The 23,449-nt window shown below is 43.3% G+C and overlaps 1 protein-coding gene across 5 annotated transcripts in view; it reads right to left on the reverse strand.

Annotated features, from left to right (window-relative positions):
- The window catches only part of UBR3 (ubiquitin protein ligase E3 component n-recognin 3), a 261,968-nt gene that overhangs the window by 114,108 nt on the left and 124,411 nt on the right, over window positions 1-23,449 (reverse strand). For 3 of the 5 annotated variants that reach the window (XM_090045497.1, XM_090045494.1, XM_090045492.1), the window contains 4 exons: window positions 22,280-22,453; window positions 22,005-22,037; window positions 20,406-20,866; window positions 15,175-15,263 (listed from right to left, as the gene is read on the reverse strand). In XM_090045497.1, coding sequence (XP_089901623.1) covers window positions 15,175-15,263; window positions 20,406-20,866; window positions 22,005-22,037; window positions 22,280-22,453 — 757 coding nt within the window. The remainder of the gene's footprint in view (window positions 1-15,174; window positions 15,264-20,405; window positions 20,867-22,004; window positions 22,038-22,279; window positions 22,454-23,449) is intronic. The other 2 variants (XM_090045496.1, XM_090045495.1) reach the window with 1 other exon arrangement.

Genomic DNA, 23,449 nt, shown 5'->3' on the forward strand with positions numbered 1-23,449 from the left:
CATTTTGTCTATACTATTTAAAATAGTATCCTTTTAATAGCACCAACAGATTGGCTGGCTAAGTTTATGGACAGCCATATCTCCTAACTTTAGTGTAGTAGGTTGTGTATGGTTGGGTTTTTTTAACTGCTGCTAGCTTTAAGAGTCAACAGAGCTAAAAGACAGAGAAAGCTGGATTTCAATCTTTCTTATGCATCGGAACCACTATTTAAGTTCTCTTAAATATATTAAGACAACCCCAAAAAACAATATAGTTGCACAAGTGTCACTGAGTATAATTAGGGGACAAAAAGGAACAGAATGGTAACTAGAGCCTTACTTACTTTGCAAAATAAGAAATCAGAACCAGGATGGCCCTTGACATCTAGGATGAGTTTGTAAGTGCTCTCATTAAATAGATTCTTTTTCCTTCTAGAATGAGTCAATATGAAAACAAATTTGGATTCTCACAATGCCACCTAAGTCACATTTCAGTGCAGGACCAAAACTTTAATCAATCAAAAAAGAAAAAAAAGCTCCATGCATCTTTGCAGTCACTTCGGAATCTGTAACGGTTGCGGGGGGGAGGGTTTGTTAAAAAGCACTGCCTATTTTCAATCCTATCTATCATTGTCTGCTCACATTTACTTTAAGAAATATTATACTGTAATAAAAAATAGACTACTTTCTGAATGTAGCAGTTACCATCAACTGGCTTTGTACAAAAGGAATTAATTAACATATTGGATGGTGCTTCTATATAAGAGCATTATTTCTATATGCTTGAAGAGATACAATATATAGTCTCATACACTATTTTATGTAGAAGACTGACTAGTATTTCAATATCCTTAGGATGTCTTATTCTTTATATATGCCAAATCAGTAGCTGTTTCTGCAATGTTTGCAATGTTCTACTGTTAACTAAAGGTAGAATGCATTCACATATGAATTAATTCAGTTTTTACAACCTGTTCCTCTCTTAGAAAACTGAATATTCCAAGTAAATCATCAGTTGGAAGTTTTAAATATATCTCCTGCAATGTAAAATGACAATTACTTCTACGAAATTACTTCAATTCAGAATATAAAAGCTAATTTATATTGGACTAAAGAGAAAATTACATACACCAAGGCTGCTTATAGACATGAAAAAAAATACCAGCACTTTAAGCTCGGTGTATCCCTTCATTGAGCACAGTGCATGCCCAGAAGAGGCATCACATTAGTTTGATCCAGCTTGCTTGTCTGTATAGCTTTAACAAGGTTTTTTGGCGCTTTTATATAATAGCCGATTGAATCAACTTTAGATAAAAATGCCAAAAAGCAACACTGAATCGACTTATCTGTACAGACACTGGAGAGCCAGTGCTTCCTCTTCCAGTAAAGCACTGTTTTGTTCCGTTTTTTCAAGTCTGTTATCGGTCTATGTTTTCATTCAATAAAAATATATAATGAAAAGTTTCCAGACAAATAGTATGGTAGCTTGAAAAGCACAAGTAAAAAAAAAATATTAGCTGAGTATGTAGTTGAAGCTACATATTTTCATGCATGCTTAATTAACAAGAACCCTCCTATTTTTATGTTAGAGTGTTGAAATTATTCATTATTTAAAATAGGAATAAGATATAAATATCTTTTTAAGTTACTAAAAACAGTTCTAATTTGTAGGCCTAGAAGCCTTTAGACATAAGCATAACTTAGATGTGTCTGATGTCAAAGAGTTTTTACAAGAGTTTGTTTAATTTATGTAGTCATAGTAAAAACTGTATTTCCAGGTCCCTTTTGGCCTCTAACATCTATGAAACTATGAAACCCTCTACACAGTATGCTGGCTGCCTACTACCACTACCATTCATCCATAGTTAGATACATTTATGGGATGCTTATAGAAAGATGGGGAAACAATTTTATGAAATGCAATAAATATCCATATAAAAATGCATGTGAGCATTGTACTTTCTACACCCATACATTACACATATGTATACACAGTGGCTGCTTACAGGCATGATATTACTACTAGGAGAACTGCAACTCTCTCAGAGAAACCACAGGCATACAGGTATTCACACAGCTTGTCCAGAAACAAAAATGACACATTGGGAGAAAAAGAACCCATCTCTGACCCAAAAGAAGTGACCCCCAGGAGGGTTTCTCCTGGAAAAATGAATACCTGGGCTCACCCCAGTCTGGACAGGACACAGGGAACAGCCGCTGCTCACTTACTCCCACAGATTGGGAGACAAGGGAAGAAAGGAAGGAAGAACTGCTCACTGCTGCCAGACTACTCTATATACCAGCATCAGTCCATGGTGTGAGGAGTGGTTGGGGGGTTTGTTGCATTGCTCCAATCCCCCTGTTGTACTGTTCTGAGTCCAGTCCAGTTGCACTGCTTCTTCAGACTGAAAACACCCTGAGGAAGGTGCACCAAACAGAGGAGAAGGGGCAGTTGCAGGCTGAACGCTTGTACAGCTAGCTCCCTCTCCCAGAAATGTTTCTAGCAGTGGAAAATTTCCACTGCTACACATGAACATTTGTTCACATACACAAACACTGTTCAACTTTAACAGCTACAAAGTCAAGCACTCACATTCAGTTAATTCCAGGATTAAAAGTTGTCCAGAGCAACCTTATTTAGCCTTCCAGGGACATACGTAATCTTTAATTATGTGATCATATACTATTGCTCTTTCACAGGACCTCTCCCTAGTTTAGTGCATACGGTAAATGGTGCTCATTAACAGGGAAACTATTTCTTTTTCTCACAAATACATCACACAGTGCTCTGCTTTACTGCACAATATCTGCACAATACCCAAACAATGCAAAAATATTGATTTTCTCTCTGTTTTTTTCCTGGTGCTCCAATTGCAGGTACCCTATTAATTTTGCATGTCCAGCTTGAAGTACTGTACCTATGTCCTGATTTGTCAGCATACTACTAATATTTAGAACACTTTATTTGCTGATAGTATAACTCCTATTGATTTCAGTTGCAAACTTTGACTATTCAGCACTTATATGTGGCGCAAGGTTTCTATCTTCTGATGTAAAGAGTCTCCTTGTTCTCCAACCAAATGACCAGCACTAGTGCAGATAAGGACCCAAACAACCAAGAGGAGCAACTGCAGATAAGGTCCTGCTCGGTACTAACAGTGAACTGAACATGAAACCTAAAGACAACACAACCACATGCTGTTACAGTTCATAGGGTCAACCCTAATTCTTTTAAGTTTAGGAACAAAATTAGAATGAGAATGCAAGAATGAAGAAAGCACATGCTGGATTTTAAGTGATGTCACCAATAAACCTTGACTGTAGGTGGACCTAAGTCTTAGAACTAAATATTTATTTAGAATGGCAGAAGGACAAAATGTGTCCCCTAGAACAGCGTTTCCCAACCGGTGTGCCGCAGCATTTTGGGATGGAGCACAAACAGACAGGGAGTTTGGTTCCAGCCAGGCAGGGGGCACGGCTCCAGCCCACAATGCCATCCAGCTCGCCAAGCGCTCCTCCCCGCCCGGTCAGCATCCGGCTGGCCACACGTGTCGTGTGTCCTCCCCCTCCACCACCACTCCACGTCTAGTGTGCCATGGTGCTTTTTTGTTTAGATATGTGTGCCGTGGGGCAAAAAAGGTTGGGAAACGCTGCCCTAGAAGCCACACGAGCATTTATTTTATTACTGTAGAAGCCTTGGGTTAGATATTAAGGTTGTCTCTTCTTGAGCTCTACTTGCTGCCGTCACTCTGTTTCTTCACTTCAACTCACAAGTTATTAATATTTGTCCTTACTTTTGCAAAGTTTTACCTTCCTGACAAAAGTGCCCATTGATAGCTGCCCTAATGCACACATTCAGACTGCATTAAAAACTAATTTATGCAGACAGCATCTTTCACACAAGGACCTGAGAATACTCTACAGCAACATATCTCGTATTATAGAGAAAATGAAACAGCTCAAGAGTAGTCAGCCTATCCAATTACTTACTGGGATGAAGTACCCTCAGAATTTAACAGAAGTCCCCACCCCGCCATGGCTGCCCTGCCCAGCCCCATACCCCACTGGGGCCCAGCCTCCCACCACTTAAAAAAAAAAAATAACCCTGCACTCACCAGCTGTAGCAGGGCCTGTGGGGCTCCTGGCAGAGGCCCCCCATGCAGCCCCCATTCCCCAATTGCCCCCCCAGCAGCCCAGGAATAAACCCCTCCCAAAAAATGCACTCACCAGCAGTACAAGCAGCTGTGGGGGCTCTGGGGCCACGCAGCAGAGCCTCCCTGCCCAGCCCTGCCCCCAATGGCCACTCTGCCTGGCCCCAACATCCTGACAATTAAAAAAATGAATCTCCCTCCTACACTCGCTAGCTAGCACGGGACAGTGGGGGGCAGCAGGGATCATCCCCGCCGCCTGGCACCCATGCAGCAGCTGCTCCATGGTGCAGCACAGCTCAGCAGGGCGCCGTGCGCTCTCTGGGAGCTGGGGCCACACGCTGCCAGGCTCTGGCTGACATGTGGAGTTGCCCCAGCTCCCAGACAGTGTGCAGCGCCCTGCCAAGCTGCGCTGTACTTGTGCAATGTGACAGCTGCCACATAGGTGCCAGGCGGGTAGGAGGAGGGCAATCCCCACTGCCCCCTGCTGCACTGGGGGTTCTGGCATGAGCCACCAGAGGCCCCTATCAATGCTGCCAGAGCCAGTGAGTAAGGAAGGGGCTTTTTTTTCCTCCCCCCACCCAAGTGCCAGGAGCCTGGGGCCGGACGGTGGAGCCATCAGGGGTGGGTCTGTGCACGGGGGTTCTGCCACGTAGCCCCAGAGCCCCCACAGCCCCTGCTACAGCCATTGAGTGTGGGGCTTTTTCTTTTTCTTTTTTTTTTGAAAAGTGCCAGGAGGTTAGACAGGGCAGCCATGGGGGGTTTCTTCCATGGCTCCTCCAGCTGTGCCTGCCTCTGCCCTGATGGGGGGAGCCACAGGGGCTATGCCCTGCTCCTGCTTGCCCAGCTGGCACAGGTGGGAAGCATGATGTAGGCACGGCTCCCTCCGGGCAGCAGCAAGGTATAGCCCAGGGGTAGCCAATTATTTTGGGCGGAGGGCCGCTTACCCAGTTTTGGCAAGCTGTCGAGGGCCACATGGGTAGCCCCATCCCATGACACAGGCCCCACTCCCTGATTACCATCTTGGGACCATTGTCCCAATGTCTTGGGAACATTGTTCCAGGACCAGCACCAGTGGGGCCCAGAGCAGGGCACAGGCTGGCAGAGGTCTGTGGAGCCTGGCTGGGCTGCACCGGCAGGGAGGGGGGGAGGGAGCTAGTGCTGGCCCCGGAACACCAGTATGGGCCCCACACTCCTGCTCACTCCCAGTGCCCTCAGCCTTGCAGTATAGGCAGGCGGCAGTGTACAGCCCCAACCCCCTGCTCTGCAACAGGTAATGACTTGGTTGAGTGTCGGGAAAAGCAGCCCCTCACTGCCTGCGCTGGGCTGTCCTGAGCAGGCACAGGCAGCCCCACATGGGCTGCCTGTGCCTGCACTGCAGGGCACCGGCTGTGGGGGGGGCAAGGGGCCACTTTTCCCACACTCAGCACCAGCTTGTAGCCCACCCTGGCAGCCAACCTGGGCCCCACACTGGCTCTGGGCTCGCCTGTTGGGGGCTGTGCGTGATGGCAGCAACTGCAGCCCCCCTGCTTACTGCGCCGGGCATTGTTTGCCACCACCACCTCTGGGCTGCTGGGCACGTGAGCTCCAGGAGGACAGCTGCAGCAAACACTGCCCAGTGCAGCAAGTGGGGGGGCCGCAGCTGCTGCCACTGTGTGCAGCCCCGACGGGCGAGCAGCACAGGTCCCAGGGTGGCAGCGGGGCCAGGTTATACAATCTGGTGCTAAGCCCGGGAAAAGCAGGCCCTCGCCTGCCCCATGACCGGTGCCCCACGCTGCAGCAGCTTGCAGCCTGCGTGGGACTGCCTGTGTCTGCTCAGGACAGTCCTGCATGGGCTGCAAGCAGCTGCAGCAGGGAGCGTGGGCCATGGAGTTGGGGAGGGGCCACTTTTCCCTGGGCTCCTTCCTCGCCCTTCCCCCCAACCCCTTACCTGAGTTTCTGGCGCTGTGCAGTCACATGGTCCCAGGCCAGAAGCCCCAGCTGGGGGGGGTGGGCCCTGCTGTTGCAGGAACCCATGAGGCTTCCCCTGGGTCCTACTGCCCCTGTTTTCTGTCATTTTTTTACAGGAACCAAGGACAGATCAATATTTATTTTCTAAAATTTTTAAGGGCCCTACAGGTCAGACAGAATGGCCTCATGGGCCGCATCTGGCCCGCAGACCATATTTTGCCCACCCCGACATAGCCCATGCTCCCAGCCTGCATCAGCACTGGGAGCAGGGGCTCTTCCCTCCCACCATTTGCCAGCCAGTGTGGGAGGGCATGGGATGCGGGTGTGGCAGTGCTGGGAGCAGGGGCTTTTCCCTGCTGCCGCTTGCCCCCTTCTGCCTGGAGTGAGCCACGCCTGCACTCCACCCCCACCCCCACCCTGGCTGGGCAAGTGGCAGCAGGGCAGAACTCCCCACACCCAGCACAGCTGCGCCCACATCCCGCATCCCCCTCTGCCACCCACCCTGAGTAACATGCCCCCCCACCCCAGCTGGGCAACTTGTCCCAGCCCCCACCCCAATTCCTCCCCACCCCACACCGCTTCCCCCCCCAACTCCAGCAGACTTACCAGCTGTCAGCTGCCTGTTTAGTCAATGGCCTAATCTCTAAATCAGCCAAATCTTTTCCAAATCTATTTGGATGCTTTGAATCAATTCAGTTTTATCTGGTCTCCCGATTCAATTCAGATTCGGAGATCTGGTCCCCGAATTGGGCCGAATCTCCTCCTAACCGAATCAGCTACCTAAGCTTTGCACAGCCCTACAATCTATGTCCATCTTGACCCCATTAACCCATGACGTCCCCAACATTCTTCAAATGAATCTGTCAAATACAAATGATTTGTTGGGACAAGAGGCACATCCTCGAACTTTCCACTTCATTTTTTCTGTCTTTTGTAAGATGGGTGTAATCCTTAATGCCTTCAACATCTCCCAAATTGGTAAGCATGCCTCAGAATCTCCACTACATTTCTTATACATTTTACCATTCAACATCACTTCCACTGAAGTTTCTATCTGGGTCCATCTTTTAAGCCATATTCGAATATGACTCCCTAGCAGACAGACTCCAAGCATGTGAGCGCTCCTGAATTTATCACATGAAGAACATGTGCTTAAATGGACACAGAAATGCAATGTTTCCTTTACCTTACCCTTAAACAACATCATCAGTTTTATTTCAGGATCAACAGCCTTAATTTTTTAAGAATAAGCAGATCTGTTTAGGGCTGGCCAAAAAGCAAGTATTTGTTTGCTTCTGTTGGTGTCACTGGGCATAACCCTAGGTAACTCAGAGGGATGGAAGACCACGAGAGTCGATGAAGCCCCTCTGCTCTGGGCTCAGCCGAGCCAGGACCCCCACTTGCCCAACCTTTGTAACCCTTTCTTTGGTGCCTGTAATCTCCTGTCCTTCTGGAAAACAGGCGAGCTAAAACTGTTATCTGTGGAATGCAAGGGCACTGCTCGGAGAGAGAAGGGAGGAGGGAAAGGGGAGGAAGAGGGGGGCCAGCTGGTGGGAAACCACTGCAGAAAAAATACATGGTTGCAGGGCTAAGTGTGCAGGATTTGAGACAATACAGTCTCCCTGTGCCTTTTACTTGAGCTCAAATAAACTCTGTCTACTTCTCCCCCCAGTGTGTTTATTTGGCGCGACGCACACCGGGCAACGAACCCAATTGTTGCCTCCCTTGGGCACCTTGTGCCAGCAACAGTTTTTGGCGCCCAACGTGGGGCTCGAGGCTAACATTTCACCTTGCCCAGATCCCTCCTGGGGTCGACAACTTGCGGCAACAACCGACGCCCAGCGCGCACCAGTGGTTTCATCGGGGCCCTCGGTGGAGACGTGGTTTGATCGACCCCGCAGGGCACAATGGTGCAATGCGCTCAAATAGTGGAGAAGTGATTGGGGGCAACGGTGTGGAACCGGTCCCTTGGACAAGGTAGGATAAGCTCAGCAGTCTGAGCATTGCCTGTTAAGACCTGGGGATGCCCAGTGTCTCCCTGGAGTATGGGGCAGGGACAGAGTACGGTTGGCAGGGCACGGTGTACACCCTTAGAATGCATTCTGACAAATTGGAAACTGTTTAAGTCAGATTTAATGGCTAAAAATAATTTTAAAAGGTTTTGTACAGTGGAATGGCCTCAATATCAACTGGAGGATCAGGAAAGGTGGCCTCCGGAAGGGTCAATTAACTATAATATAATCCTCCAATTACTCCTGTTTTGTCAGCGGACGGGTAAGTGGAATGAACATTTGTATGCGCAATTGTTTATGACTTTATGAAATAAGACAGATATTTTGCAGAAGTGTAATTTGACTCCAACAGGATTAGTAGTTGTTAGTGTTGAGTCTCAGCATTCCCCCCCAACCACTGTAATGCTAGAGTCGGTGTCCCCTTCAGCTTTAACACCCCCACCATATAAAGATCAGATGCCCCCGGTTCCAGAGATTCCTCCCTCAGTGGGATTTTACCCTTTACTTACTGAAACTGTAATAGCCCAGCCTGGGGCAGATGGGCTGCAGCCCAGACCATGCAAGTATACACCCATGTATCTTTTAACCCGGTGGACCTGGCGGCTTTTAAGGCACAGGCTGGAGAATTTTCAACTAGCCCGAGTAAGTTCATTTCTGTCTTTGAGGGATGTTTAGCTAGTCACAGGCCTGATTGGGACGACTGTAATATCCTTATGCGAACCTTATTATCTGAAGTAGAGTGGAATCAAGTTATTTCCAAAGCAAGGGAGCAAGCACAGCGGAGGCATGAAAGGGATCCCGTCAATGTTCCTGGTCAGGCAGATGTGGTTCCCCTAGCAGACCCTAGATGGGACTCTAACAAGCCTGTGGATCATACCCGTCTTACCTCTTACAAAAAAAAGGAAGACTTAATGGGTATGTCTGTAGCACAAATCCTGGAGACTGCAAACAGGGCGTATACCCTCAGAAAGGAAGAAGAGGAAAAGAGACAAGTTAGAATGCTAGTAGCAGCAGTGCAGGCTGGAGTCAGAGAAAGGCCACAAGAAGGTGGGAGAGGCAGGAGTATAAGGGGTCGTGGGTGCGGGCACCCTGGCCCACAAGAAAGATGCCTGGGATGGAACCAGTGGAAGAACGAATGGCCAGAGAAAGGGAGAGACTGTACTCCTGTAATGGTAGCGGAAGGACAGGAGTAGGGGTGTCAGGGGAAACGGACCACCCCACCCCTGGAACCCCGAGTAAAAATGCGGGTGGGGAATTCAGAAATTGATTTTTTGGTAGACTCCGGGGCAGCACGGACCACTGTAAATCAACCTCTTCAACTTCCCGTAGTGGACTCTCTCACCGTGGTGAGTGCCACGGGAAAAAAGACTCAGTGCCCAGTGTATGCTGTTGCAGAATGTGCTCTGGGAGACCGGGCTCTCTCACAAATTGGTCTACCTTCCAGATTGCCCAACACCCCTGCTAGGACGAGACCTGCTTTGTCAATTAGGTGCATCACCGCATTTTACCCAGGATGAAATAAGCCTCACATTGCCCCCTGAAAATGTATGGATAATGACCCTCGCGATTGAACCCTCGGCTATGAACGCCCCCCCGGAGTGGAACCAGTGGGAAGACCGGGTATACCCTTTGGTGTGGGCAAGGGGGGTCCCCGGAAAAGCTACACATCAAACCCCCATTAATATCCAACTACTGCCAGGAAAAGGTCCGGTATGAATCAAGCAGTACCCAGTCAAAAAGGAAGCCAGAGAGGGACTGCAGGAGACTATAGACCGTTTCCTAAAGTATGGCGTACTGAGAGAGTGTTAGTCAGCCTGGAACACTCCTATCTTGCCTGTACTAAAGCCTGATGGCACATATCAACTGGTGCAGGACCTAAGGGTGGTTAACGAACGGGTTAAAACTATTCATCCCCTCGTCCCAAATCCGTATACCTTGCTGGCCTCCATAGCGGGCCAGTATACTCATTTCTCAGTTCTTGATTTGAAATACGCTTTCTTTACGATTCCAGTTGACCCCCTCCCTCTCAGGAGATATTCTCTTTTGAATGGGAGGACAGAAAAAGGGTTAAGAAACAACTTTGTTGGACAGTATTAGCCCAGGGATTTAAGAACTCTCCTAACCTTTTCGGCCAGTCCTTAGCTAAAGACTTGGAGGAGTGGAATAACGAGCGTGAAGTCCTCTTGTTACAATAAGTGGATGATTTATTAATTGCTGCTGTAGATTTAATCTTTTGCCTTAACGCCACTGTAAGCCTCCTGAACTTTATTGGACTTCGAGGATATCGGGTGGCTCTAAATAAAGCTCAAATTGCTCTCCCCGAAGTACAATACCTGGGATTTCACATAAGACAGGGGGAGCGCCAGCTTTCAAGTGAGCGAAAGGACGCTATATGCCAGGTTCCCACCCCAAGCAACCATAAGTGGCTCAGGGACGTTTCTCGGCATGGCAGGTTTTTGCAGAATATGGATCCCTGAATTTGGACTATGGGCAAAACCACTATATGACTGTGTAAAAGAGGCAGACCATGACCCCTTTTACTGGACTTCAGAAGCTGACAAGGCATTTAAAATACTAAAAAGGAAACTAATGGAAGTCCCCGCCCTGGGTTTACCGGACCTTTCTAAACCTTTCCAATTGTATGTGCATGAACGAAAAGGGATGGCTCTGGGAGTGCTTACTCAATTGTTGGGGGCGTGGAAACGTCCCGTTGCTTATTTCTCCAAACGGCTTGATTCAGTTGCCAAGGGATGGCCAGCATGTTTACGAGCAGTTGCGGCAACTGCCCTAGTACTTGAGGAAGCTGAAAAGTTAACGTTGGGAGGAGTTGTGCAGGTGTATACCCCTCATATGGTCCAGGCTCTGTTAGACGCGAAGGGGGGGTCTCTGGCTCACCCAGGCTTGGGTGGCTCGGTACCAAGCTAAGCTGTTGGAGAACCCTGAAGTGACTCTGCCCCTCCCTTAACCCGGCTACTCTCTTACCTAAAACGGAAGAACAAGAGCATGATTGTTTAGACATCATAGATGCACAGTACTCCAGCCGTCCAGACCTACAGGATCAGCCACTTCTGAATGCTGATTGTGAGTGGTACACTGATGGCAGTAGCATTGTTGTAGAAGGGCAAAGGAGGGCAGGTTATGCTGTTGTGAACCTCTATGATGTTGTTGAGGCCAAGGGTTTGCCCACTGGAACATCTGCTCAACTTGCTGAACTGGTAGCCCTGACCCGGGCGCTAGAACTCTCAAAAGGGAAACGGGTCAACATCTATACCGACTCTAGGTATGCTTTTGGAGTACTGCATGCCCATGCTGGCCTATGGAAACAAAGGGGACTGCTGCAGCCCAAGGCTCCCCAGTGAAGTATGGACCCCAAATTCTCCGACTCCTGGAAGCTGTTCAGCTTCCCTCGGCAGTGGCAGTAATGCACTGTGAGGCGCATCAGAAAGAGGATCAAGATGTAGCCAGGGATAACGCCCGGGCGGACAGAGAAGCTAAAAATGCTGCCACCCTGAGGAAACCAAGACCTGCTGACACCCATATGCATGCCCTCATTCCATCAGTGGGGGAGCTCCTGGATCCCCAGTACTCGTATGAAGAGAAAGAACTAGCCAATAAGCTTGGTCTCCAAGAAAAGGAGGAATGGCTCTGCTCCACTGATGAAAAGATCTGCCAGGAGGCCTCTCTGCAATGGCCCGATGCTTTGCCCCTTGCTCTGCTTCGCATCTGTGCCCTCTCCAAGGGAAGATTAGGGCTTAGCCCCTTTGAAATTATGTTTGGAAGGGCATGGCCTATGAACGGGACGCCGGTTCTAGCAGGGGAGTGGGAAATAGGATGTAATATTTTGTCACGGTATATGTGCTCTCTGTCTGCTGTTCTTTCTTCTCTCCATAGGTACACTAAAGACTTGCAGCCTCTTCCACTGGATGCTCCAGTCCACTCGTTACAGCTGGGGAATTCCGTGCTCGTTCGTACCTGGAAGGATGAGCCCCTCCAAGAGAAATGGAAAGGACCTCACTAGTAGAAACTGTCCTACTAGTTTCCCACACAGCGGCAAAGGTCGACGGACACAAGAACTGGATTCATCACAAGACAGATTTGGCATGATCTTTCTCCCGTCGTATGGAGTGGGCCGGTTAGCCAAGCTGTATCGTCAACTTTCTGCGTTTCTTACAAAATTTGCCAATGACACTTTAGCTATTGAAAAGAGCCTTAACTCCGAGATTTATCAACTTCGTTTATTATCTCTTCAAAACCGTCAGGCTCTAGATTATGTTTTAGCATCTCGGGGGGGGAGGGGGTTCTGCTCTAATTGGGAACGAATGTTGTACTTATATCCCAGAAAATTCCCAAGATATTAACAAACACATTTTGTCAGCTGAACAGGCTTTTGAGCAGTGGAAAAATCAGGAACGTGAACCCACTGTTTTTGATTCTCTCTGGAGCTGGTTGCCCAACCTCGGAGGCCTAGGAACAGGCATCCTTCACCTCCTGGTCACCAGTGTTGTGTTGTGTTTAATTACCCTCCTCTTATTTGCGTGCTGTAATGCCCTCCTGCGCAAAGTCTGTGTATCCCCCTCCCCGAACGCTTCACTATACCCCTGCATTGAAGATCCCAATCCTCAAACACAATCATTTTTTTTATCTTCAGAATATGAGAAAACTCAGCCAAAACTTTGTTGAGTATTCTCAAAGGGGGGGGTTGTTGGTGTCACTGGGCATAACCCTAGGTAACTCAGAGGGATGGAAGACCACGAGTGTCGATGAAGCCCCTCTGCCCTGGGCTCAGGCGAGCCAGGACCCCCACTTGCCCAACCTTTGTAACCCTTTCTTTGGTGCCTGTAATCTCCTGTCCTTCTGGAAAACAGGCGAGCTAAAACTGTTATCTGTGGAATGCAAGGGCACTGCTCGGAGAGAGAAGGGAGGAGGGAAAGGGGAGGAAGAGGGGGGCCAGCTGGTGGGAAACCACTGCAGAAAATTGACCAAGGTATAAAAAGTACACGGTTGCAGGGCTAAGTGTGCAGGATTTGAGACAATACAGTCTCCCTGTGCCTTTTACTTGAGCTCAAATAAACTCTGTCTACTTCTCCCCCCAGTGTGTTTATTTGGCGCGACGCACACTGGGCAACGAACCCAATTGTTGCCTCCCTCAGGCACCTTGTACTGGCAACACTTCTAACCTGCAAAGATTGAATCAATTCAGGCTCAGGCTCTTTGAATGTCTATCCCTATCCCTGGAGGAGAGTATATATCTTCTTTAGCCATCCAACCCAGGGTTTATTTGGCAGAGGAAAGACTTCTAAAATGCACTTCTTGGGGTATCAGGTAGGTGTAAAAGATCTACATTTCATTAATTTGCAGTAATTTAGGGTTCTTATCTGGGCTAAAGTGCTCACATTTATCAGTCCAGTTTCAGTATTTACTTATTTAAATAGCTCTAACAAAAGAGACCGACTAGTATCTAGCAAATTGGTCACTTACCTGAAATGCAAAATGTTGAACTCACTTGAATTCAGACAGAGCACAGACTTTACATTCTGTCTCCATAATACAGTTACTGATCTACTTGCTGGACTACTAGCAAATAGAACTGTTTCTCCTATTCCAAACCAACCAGAAAGTCTCCTGCATCTGAGAGAACTTTCCAACAAAATTGGAGGAAATGCATTTGTTTTGACTAAAAAGTTTCATTTTTGACAATTTGGCATCTTCCCAACAAATAATTAAAAAAACCCCCACAGTGTTCCCAATCAATATAGGTCTCATTGCCTTCCCACCTACTTTTCACTTATGAATTGGAAGAAAAACAGCCTTTCTGCTTTATCAGTTCACAACCTCTCTCAACTTCTATTGAAATAATCAAAATGGCAATGTTTATTCTTTTTGTACCTGCTAGATCAAATGAACAAAAAGATTACAGCTAAACAGTTTTTCAACAATAGAAAATGAAAATATTAACATTTAGAGATAATGCTAATAGCAACCAACTCTGACTAAAAATAATATACCTAATGCATCACATGATATTGTGACTTTAAAATCTTGTATTGCCCTCAAAAGTTAAAGATGCTTTAACATATGCTGTAATAATCTGTCATGAAATTAACTTGTTTTTAAATGCTATTTTTAAATGCTATATAGCAACAGATTCTATCAGCCAGTGAAAATACCTATTATGGATGATATGGGTTCGACTCTACAAACTGTATTATCCTAAATATATTCATTATAACTGCCAATTTGGTACCAGGCAGAGTTAGGCATGAAATTCAATACCTGCATCTGCAATAGCATGAACATGTACACGCTATTTACCACTAAACTGCTTTAATTTATCTCTAAAAAGTATAGAAAACTTCTGGTCTCAAGAGGCTTTGCGATGCTTAGAGTTTGGGAAGCTCTCTGGAGGTGCCAGAAGAGATACTAGCATAAGGATATGTTGGTGAGCAGGACTTAAGCCCCAGGAACAGCCTAAAGCAGGGGAGACACTAGAATACACCAGGGGACACTTCACCCTTCCACCCACCACTTTGACTGTACTTTTTGTTTTCAGGCCCTGCAGCAAGCTGGCAGTGTGCCAATGAGTATACAGAATTATAGTTCTGTATTGTGTCTGTAGAGTTTGCTGCTGCTGGGAAGAAATGTCATTCCATCTTTTTACCACTGATATCAGGAGGTTTTTTCCCTGTTGGGCATCTGCAGCAAAAAAATGAGGTGACATTTCTCCTTGGTAGCAGCAAAACTTCAGCTGCTGCTCCTATGAGATGCCCAGTGCCAGAGCCTCTGGATCCAGACGGTCGAGGACAGTGGGGCAGGCAGGACCACCCAAGGGCACAGTCCTAGCCAGTTATGCTTTTGATAAAGGAAGCTGCCATGCACAGCATCAAGAATGCTCTGAAGTCTGAGATATTTAGGCAATTCAACAGAAGTCTTATTAAGCACTGCCATATATAAAAATATGATGTTTCCCTGAGAGGCATTTATTGGCCTCTTGGGGAAACATCACATGCAATAGTGGGTACTAAGTTTGCAAATGTAATTTCATGTAATAAAATGTTTTTAAAAAAACAGCAGAAAAAAAACCTCACCGACATCCATGGCAGTTTCCATGAAGCTCTTCTGCCTTGAGGCAAATTCAGCTAACAACTTCTGTTGCCTCTCTCTGGCCTTTTGTCGTCTAGGGGAAAGAGAAGTTGAGAGAAACAAATATAAGAGTTGGGGAGAAAAATTGTAATGGCTTTTGTTGATAGTATAACATTTCACATATCATAATCTAAAATTCAAGCTTTACTCCTATACCATAGTAACTTCAAACTCTACTCCAAACTAGTCCTGTCAAAGTAGGCAGGAAAAACAAATGAAGAATCTAGTATACTAGGATGAAAACATGAACATTTTGTAGCTCTAAGGCAAGGGTCTAAAGCTAGTAAATGAAGTCAACGAACAGATGCTGAGCTAGGAAAGGTTTACTGGTTTAGGAAAAAAACAAGGATCTTACTCTGGAAAGGGAATTTCCTAACAGGCAGTAATGGCAGCTTTAGTATAAATAAAATATAATGTCTTCTACAGGCAGTGCATTTAAATTACACTAATGAAGAGTGATTAAAAAAAATACTCGTCCAATCCAAAAACAGTCAACCTCACATATTCCCACTATCAAGAAGATACATTTTCTTGTATGAGCAAAGTAAGTACCTACTGTGAGAAAGAAGCATTCTCAAAGACAATCTGAAGTGTGTGCCATTGTCAGTGATCAGGGAGAAAAGACACAAAAAATCAAGTAGGAGGAAGACACAAGCACCGAATTAATGTCTTAATTATCAACTTATTAACGCAAAACTATATTGAAATTATATAAAAGAATGTGATAGTTGCAACTTCAAGCATTCAAAAGTTAGGAAATGCCAGAATTAATGCTGTCCAAGGAGCTTTGAGTCTGCCTTTTTTTTTTTTTTTAAGAGGTGTTAAACATCCACAGCTCCAATTTACTTCAGTTGTAATTGTAAGTGCTCAGTTCTCATGAAAATCATGCCCTTGAGGTTTCAAATGAGCATCCAGAAAAATGAAGAACACAATTAGTGTCCACTTAGGAAATTCTGGTGCGCGTGTCTTGTCCACCAACACAAAGCAAAAGTCTACAGTAGAACAAGAGGCAGCCTAAAGTGTGCAAAGTTACCAAACATGGAACAGTGAACCAGTTGTTTGGTGGGGGTTCATACATGCTAGAGCTGTGATTCTCAACCTGGTTAATGTGGCATTTTGGGGTGCCATGAGACTCTTTTAAGGGTGCTGCAGGATACTAGCACAATATTAATGCTGTTATGTGTGAGTAATACCTAAGATTCATAAAATATTGTGACCCTGCAACTCTCAGACATACCAAGAGTCCCAGGCAGACATCAAAAGTGAATTATTCAATGACAGAGAGAATTAAAATTATTGGTAAGAAATAGAAAAACCTCACATAACAGCCACTTGCACTGAAGGAAAAAACTAAACAAGAATACATTTTTGTCCTCTTTCATAAAACTGGCTTCTCCTCGCTATACTTTCCCTGTCTTCTGCTCTCTTCCCAAGAAAATATACTACAAGCAAATTAATAAGATACAAGACTAACAAAGCCCTGGCTGGAATGATCTAATTGGGGATGTTCCTGCTTTGAGCCAGGGGTTGGACTAGATGATCTCCTGAGGTCCCTTCCAACCCTCATTTTCTATGATTCTATAAAAAAAACCCAGATCTCTTTGTAATGAACTACCATAGGTGGAATATTCAGTGTTGGGTTCTACCTAAAATGAGCAATTTTTAGGAAAGTACTGGAAAAGCATTTTGCAGAGTTTATGTTCGTCCTGAGAGGCAACGCATTAATTTATTATTTTAAAGAAGTATAACTTTTGAAATGTTTATATTTAAAAGTCTAAATGTACTTATTTTTGTTTGCTCCTTTAAACACTTATCAGATTTACCTATGCCATTTTCCATCTACTGAGAAAAATAATATACATGCATTACATGAAAAAATAAGATTTTATGTTTTAAAAGACACAAAATATTACTTAAGATATTCATACGTTGTGAACTGTATATTTTATTACGGCACAAGCACTGTAAATCACCTACATGCTTTAAGTTAAATATGCATTTAAAGAAAAGCAAGAAACATTAGTAATTGTTCTTGATTATTACACTCACTTGATTTGCCTGGGTATTTTTATAATTCAAGTGGTCCCAAACTTGTATTTGTCACACTGAAAAGCCACCATTTGCAAAACTATGTTTTATTTCCAACAAGTTTAAAATTTATTATTTCAGAGGATGCATCAGCAACTGGAGCTAACTTTCATTAGAAAAATATTAGTTATTTTTCCCTGGGTATTTCTCTCACAACCTTGGCTGTGCTTTTACTAAAAACAGAGTGACTGTAAATAGAGACCCTTAATAAGGAGACATAAACAAACTCTGACGGATTCAGTCCAGCTCAGTAATTTTCCATCATGGCCCAAGGGGCTAAGACACTAAAGCTGAAATATATGGCAAATAGCTAAGACACTCTTTTAGCTCCATGTGTCTTGGTTTCTATGGTGACAAGCAATCATGTGGGTGATACTAAGTTTATCTTTGTAGACTGAGGAAACCAGAAACGGGTCATCACTGAGTGCTCACAAGCCAGCTTGATCTTCTTGACTACAAGACTAGACTTGAAATTCAAAAACAAATTGCAAGTTAATTGTAAACAGCATATGTGAGCAGAAAACCCCCCTGTAATATTAGATCCATCTTAATTCTAATCTGTCACAAGGTATTGTCCTGTTAGCAAATTTGTTTCAAGTCTTGGCAAATGTTACAGATTTAGGAAAAAGCAAATAGTCAGTTGGGCAGGAAAAAATGGATTATTTTTTTTTGTAATGACTACATTAGCCTGTGAATTTAAACCAAAATAAAAACAGTCAGAATGCCTGTGTAAATATCACTTTATATAAAAGATCATGGAATTATTCTTGCTTGTACATTGTTATGTTTATAGTTATGTTTCACGGATTCTCTCCTTCCGTCTATGTAAACAAAGCACCACATAGTTAAATAATGGAAAAACAAGTACAACGAAGCATAGGATGGAGTTGTAAGAGAAATCAGTTCAATATGTCATTAAAAGAGAATTTACTATTCTAAACTTTGTTACTTCATTAAATGACGGAAGAGAGTATTTTAGTTTGCAGTGTCCAGTTTAAATTTAATTTTGATTTCATATTTAGCTTCACATTTGAACACAGTCCTAAATCTGTCTGTATAAAAAGAAATATACAGACAGATTTAGGACCGTGTTCAAATCTAAAACTATAATGACTTAAGAAAAGGAGACTTCAGAGAAATATTTAGTTATCCTACTATCATTTGCACTTTACTGATTGAATAGACTGAAGTCTTTTTGCAAGGGCCAGCCTTACTCTGAGCAATTCCATCTTCAAGCGGTTACTTGTTTTGCAGGTATAGCTTTTGACATAAAAACTGAATATCTTAGGATCCTGGAGTTCTTAAGGTCTGTCTTGGATTTATATCCAGCCACATAATCACATTTTAGTTTTAAGATCATTTGCAAGAAATAAAATAAAATAAAATAAAATACTGATGTTAATACAACTGAAACCAAACCAGGAATAAAATTAACTGGACTGATTCATTTTTCTGAACTGGATAAAATTATAAAGAACAGTATGAATCTGGTTACATAAACCATAAATGCACAAAAATACTATGCACAAACATATGCATGTGCGCACATATACACACAAAGTACATATTCTTATGCATTCCTGTCCCTGTCCTGGTTCTATCCAGTCCATGTCTTTGGATGTCCCATTTTCCTTACGTAGTCAGTTCCAGTTTTCACTTCAAATACTTGTAATCCAATTGCCAGTCTTCTAGCCTGCTGACTCCAAAATTGTAAGTGAAACAACTGTGCAATTATAATGTTCCAGTAGAGTTAAAAGCCTCAGTGCAAAAGCACACTCATGTGGCAATTCTACTTCCAGTTCTGGCGATGGCATAATGCAGAACTAGTTTAGATATCTCTGCATGGTGTTGTGACCCTGTGACTTACAGACATACCCAAGAGTCCCAGGCTGACAAAGATCAAAAATGATTTTCTTTTCAATGGGAAATGACAGCAATGTTAAAAAGCTGGCTAGGAGAGACTTAAAATTCTCACCTAGAAGTCACTTGCACTACTGGGGAAGAAACAAAAACACACATTTGTCCTCAATACTACCCAATCATCCTCTTTCATAAACCTGGCTTCTCTTCACTAAACTCTCCTTGCCCTCTGGCTCTCTCCTCAAAAAACACTCCACAGGAAATTTAAATCCAAAAAACAGATCATAAATGGAGTAATTCACAAATTTGCTCTTTTTCTATGTTACCTGAGAACCATTCAGTTAAACAATAGAAACATAAGTGCATCAAATGATAGGATACCGTTTCAAACAAAACCAGCTCAACATTTTTTTAAAAGGAAATCAAATGTTGTAAACTGAGTGCAGGCTGACCACGAACAGTCTGGATCAGCAAATTTGGACTGCCCTGTGCAGTGCTGTGATATGTTGCCAAGCAGACTAAGGAAGTCTGCAGAGCTTGCTGAAATGTGTTCACAAGGACCCCCCCACTAGCTACAGTGTCAGGACTGCAAGGTCTCCACTCTTTAGACATCAGCAAATGTCTGTACACATGGCTCTGGGTAAGTTCTGCACCTAGAGAGCAAACCTAGGAGAAAGTTCACAGGTTATCTGAATGCGTGCGCAGTCTTAATCTCATTACTTTAACACTGGTTTTAGTCTTTCTCATTCTCCCATTGATCTTTCCCCACCTCACTCCATCCAGCTCCTTGTTCCCAGTCTCCTTTCCCAGCAAGGCCCGGTTCTCTCCAATCCCCAATTTCAAAGTGATACTAAATACTATAGAAACACTGAAGTATTTTAAAAATTGTGCCACAAAAGAGAGAGGAATAGGATAGGGACTGAGAAGGGGGGCGGTTATGAAATATGAGCTAGCTATGACTAGTTACCTGCACATCAGGCAACTGTTTGTTCCAAGAATTCCTCCTTCCTCCAAAGTGCTGCCTGCTCTCAGTACTTGTTTAAGCCATGCAGGCATCTTACAGCACCAAGCAGCTAAAAAACCAGCTTAGTAATTTAAAGTTAATTTTTCTGGCAAATAATTGGTTGGTTAAAGATTACTGTGAAAAATAAAAATTAATCTATCATGTACACAGCTCATCTTATTATGATCCCCTAATTCCTGCTATTAATCTTAATATATAAATTACCTTTCCTCTTTGTCCAAAGTCTTCTTCTCAGCAGAACTAATCCTTTTTGGTGGTACTGGAGGAGTCACCTTTCTGCATATGTCTTCAATAATACGTTTATTCAACCTGCTTTGCATTGCTGCTTTCAATAAAATCCTTTCTACTGCTGTCATGCCATCACCATGAGAATATTTTGGAAGTTCTGGTTGGATTAATACCTCCAAATCATCCAGCCATGGAGGATAGTAAGAGTTTTGTTTTCCTGAGAGTTTGTGATGAAGTTTAATAAGCAGGGACAATATGCTTTCTTTGACTTCAAGAATGGCTGTAGTTAGTTGCGGTGTTGCACCAGGTGCTGACCATTTCATTGATGTCTTGGATCGAACTACTTGACTTGCTTCACTACTGTTGCGATTGATGATTTCCTGAAATTTCTTTCTACGTTCTGCAACCAAGCTGAATACTTGAGCTGTTCCTGAGTTCTTAAAAATAGGAAGATAGAAGTAGCGGTTCAATATAAAAAGGATAAAAAATCAATGATAGGCAAATTGTAAAACTATATGCAACTCTTTTTAAGCTTCCAGCAGATACTACATGAAAAAAGGAAGAAACCATTTCTATATATTCTCTTCCTAAACATTAGTATATGCACTAACTTTAAGATACTTCAAAATACAGGGCATGTCCAATCTGTTTTTATCTATTCTTGTTATATTCACCCAAATAAAAAGCAAGTATGAAAATTAAAAATATGGTTTAAGTTTTGGTTGAATTGTAAATAGGTGGCTTCACCATATTTAAATTTAAGACATCGATCTCAGTGAGAAGTGCTGAGTGGTCAGAACTTTAGAAAGCTATGCCACTTTTTAAACAAACTATATATATAAACTGAAGAAGCATAACTAGTGTAAGTGTCTCCCACTCCAACTTTCCAAAAAGATCAGATAGAAAACAGGTTTCAAAGAAGTGGGAGCTGACTCCTGACATCACGCTTTTTCAAATCTTGGCCAAATTTATCTTTTTAAGGAAGTGTCAACAACACACACAAACATACCAGCTGGATAAAGTATGTTTTCATTATTGTAGCTCTCTTTAAATCCAATATAAAAAACATGTACATGCTTGTACATGCGAACAATGATGACAAAAGAGATTATCTTATCTACTGTAAATCTTGCATGATTCCTTTTCGTAAAAAACAAGTCAACTTGCTACTAATCACTTCAGCTATACTTTCTATGTGAGATTAAAAGGTTAAACACGTTCAGTTTTGGGAAGCTAGATCACAAATAGCATTAAATGTTAGTCTCCAAAGGTAAAAACAGGCTCATACACAAAGCAAGCCAGTATTTGCTCCTGTAGTAAGCTAGCAAAAACATATAATACTCTTAATGGGTGGCAATATTTTAAATAAAAAACAAAATTATTTCAAATTCTAAGACATATATATCATTGCTTAAATATCTATTCAAAATTAAGAATGTCTGAAAAATGCAAAGTCCCTTGCAAAAACAAAAACAAAAAAATTCAAGAGAAATTATGACACTGCACTGAAAGTTAAGATGAGCACAGTAAAAGCAGTATTACCAGTTAAGTGCATTACAATACACACAAATCTACCTCTCTTTGAAGGCTCTTGGGCTGCCTTGAACTCTGGTAGATTGAAGACAAAAGGAAAGAATTAAAAAAATTCATTTAGAAAAAGATCTGATTTGAATGAACTTCTACACTTGAACAATTTGTCTACTGCAGTAGGGTAAGCAGGGAAAAAGAGTTTGGCGCTTTAAAAATCCTTTCTATATTAATGTTAAGTAGTCTAAAAAAAAAAGTAAGAAAAATCTATGTAGTAACTTTATGGCATTCTTGCTATAGAAGCAGGATTTGTTTACGCTTACCTGGGAAGGAGCTAAGCCATCAGAGCTGGTACTTGCAGGAGCCTCTCTCTTCACTTCCGGAGCAGTTTCTGGTACTCTCACCCGAACGTAGTTAATAAAATGACGCATGTTGGTTACCAAGTGGCTGCCTGGAAACCAACTGTCATGGCAGCGTTCCTGTCCAGCCACAAAGCCCTAGTTATTGAAAAACAAATACATGGAAAATATCTTGTGTCGATAATATCAATATTATTTTATAGTCTGTAATATATTATGCCGCCTTCACCAATATATTATTACTTCTATGGTAAAAGGAGATTGCAATGTAGAGCTTGCATTTCTCAATGAAAACGAAAAATTAAGACAATAGGCTTATAACTACTTTTAAGACTAATGATTGCAAAAATGTACGTCTACTTCTAATGAACTAAAATGTATGCTCAAGTATCTGAACAGTGAGGGGAAAGAAACTATTCAGGGTAGTAAAATAGGTATAGAACCAAAAGTAGTGAAATGAAATACTGACTGTGTTCTAATAAAGAGTGAACTAAGCTTCTAAGAAAAATAATGGCAGAATTTCAGTCACCTGAGTTGCATAAAACAGAACTGGATAAAGCAGGGGTCACAAACCTATGGCCCATGAGCGAGATCTAGCCCTTGGAACCAGTGGGTCCAGCCTTTGGACATGGAGCTTCAGCAGCAGGTGACTTTGGTTGTAGACACTCTGCCCGTGCCATTATAGGGACAAACAGAAGCCAGGTCTTAATACTGTCCTGCCCACCTATGACTCAAGGCCAGCCAATTCAGCCCACAGATGGGAAAGGTTGCCTACCCCTGGGATAAAGTGATGGAAGTATGTATTGTAAGGGAAAACTCTGTGCTAGCAGAGGCATGGACTGGCTGTCCCAAAAAGAATAATTAAAATGCTGCTTTCACCTCTGCTCAACTTGGTTGCTCTGAGTACAAAACTGCAAGACTGCTCAAGACAATTGGTCTGCAATTGTGATACTGTTCAGTAAATTTGAGGAAAGGCAACTCAAATTTCACACCCTGTGCAGTTCCTCATCCATCTTCCTCTTCTTATCATTTTAAATACAGCTTTAAAAAAAGACTTTATTTCCCTAGGCTACTACATAGTGGATGTAGCATGACTACCGAGTATTTACTTCCTTGTATAAACATTACAAACAA

Source organism: Crocodylus siamensis, chromosome 4 (assembly GCF_052110815.1).
Source record: "Crocodylus siamensis isolate JL-2025a chromosome 4, ASM5211081v1, whole genome shotgun sequence".
In the NCBI taxonomy this organism is placed as follows: domain Eukaryota; kingdom Metazoa; phylum Chordata; order Crocodylia; family Crocodylidae; genus Crocodylus; species Crocodylus siamensis.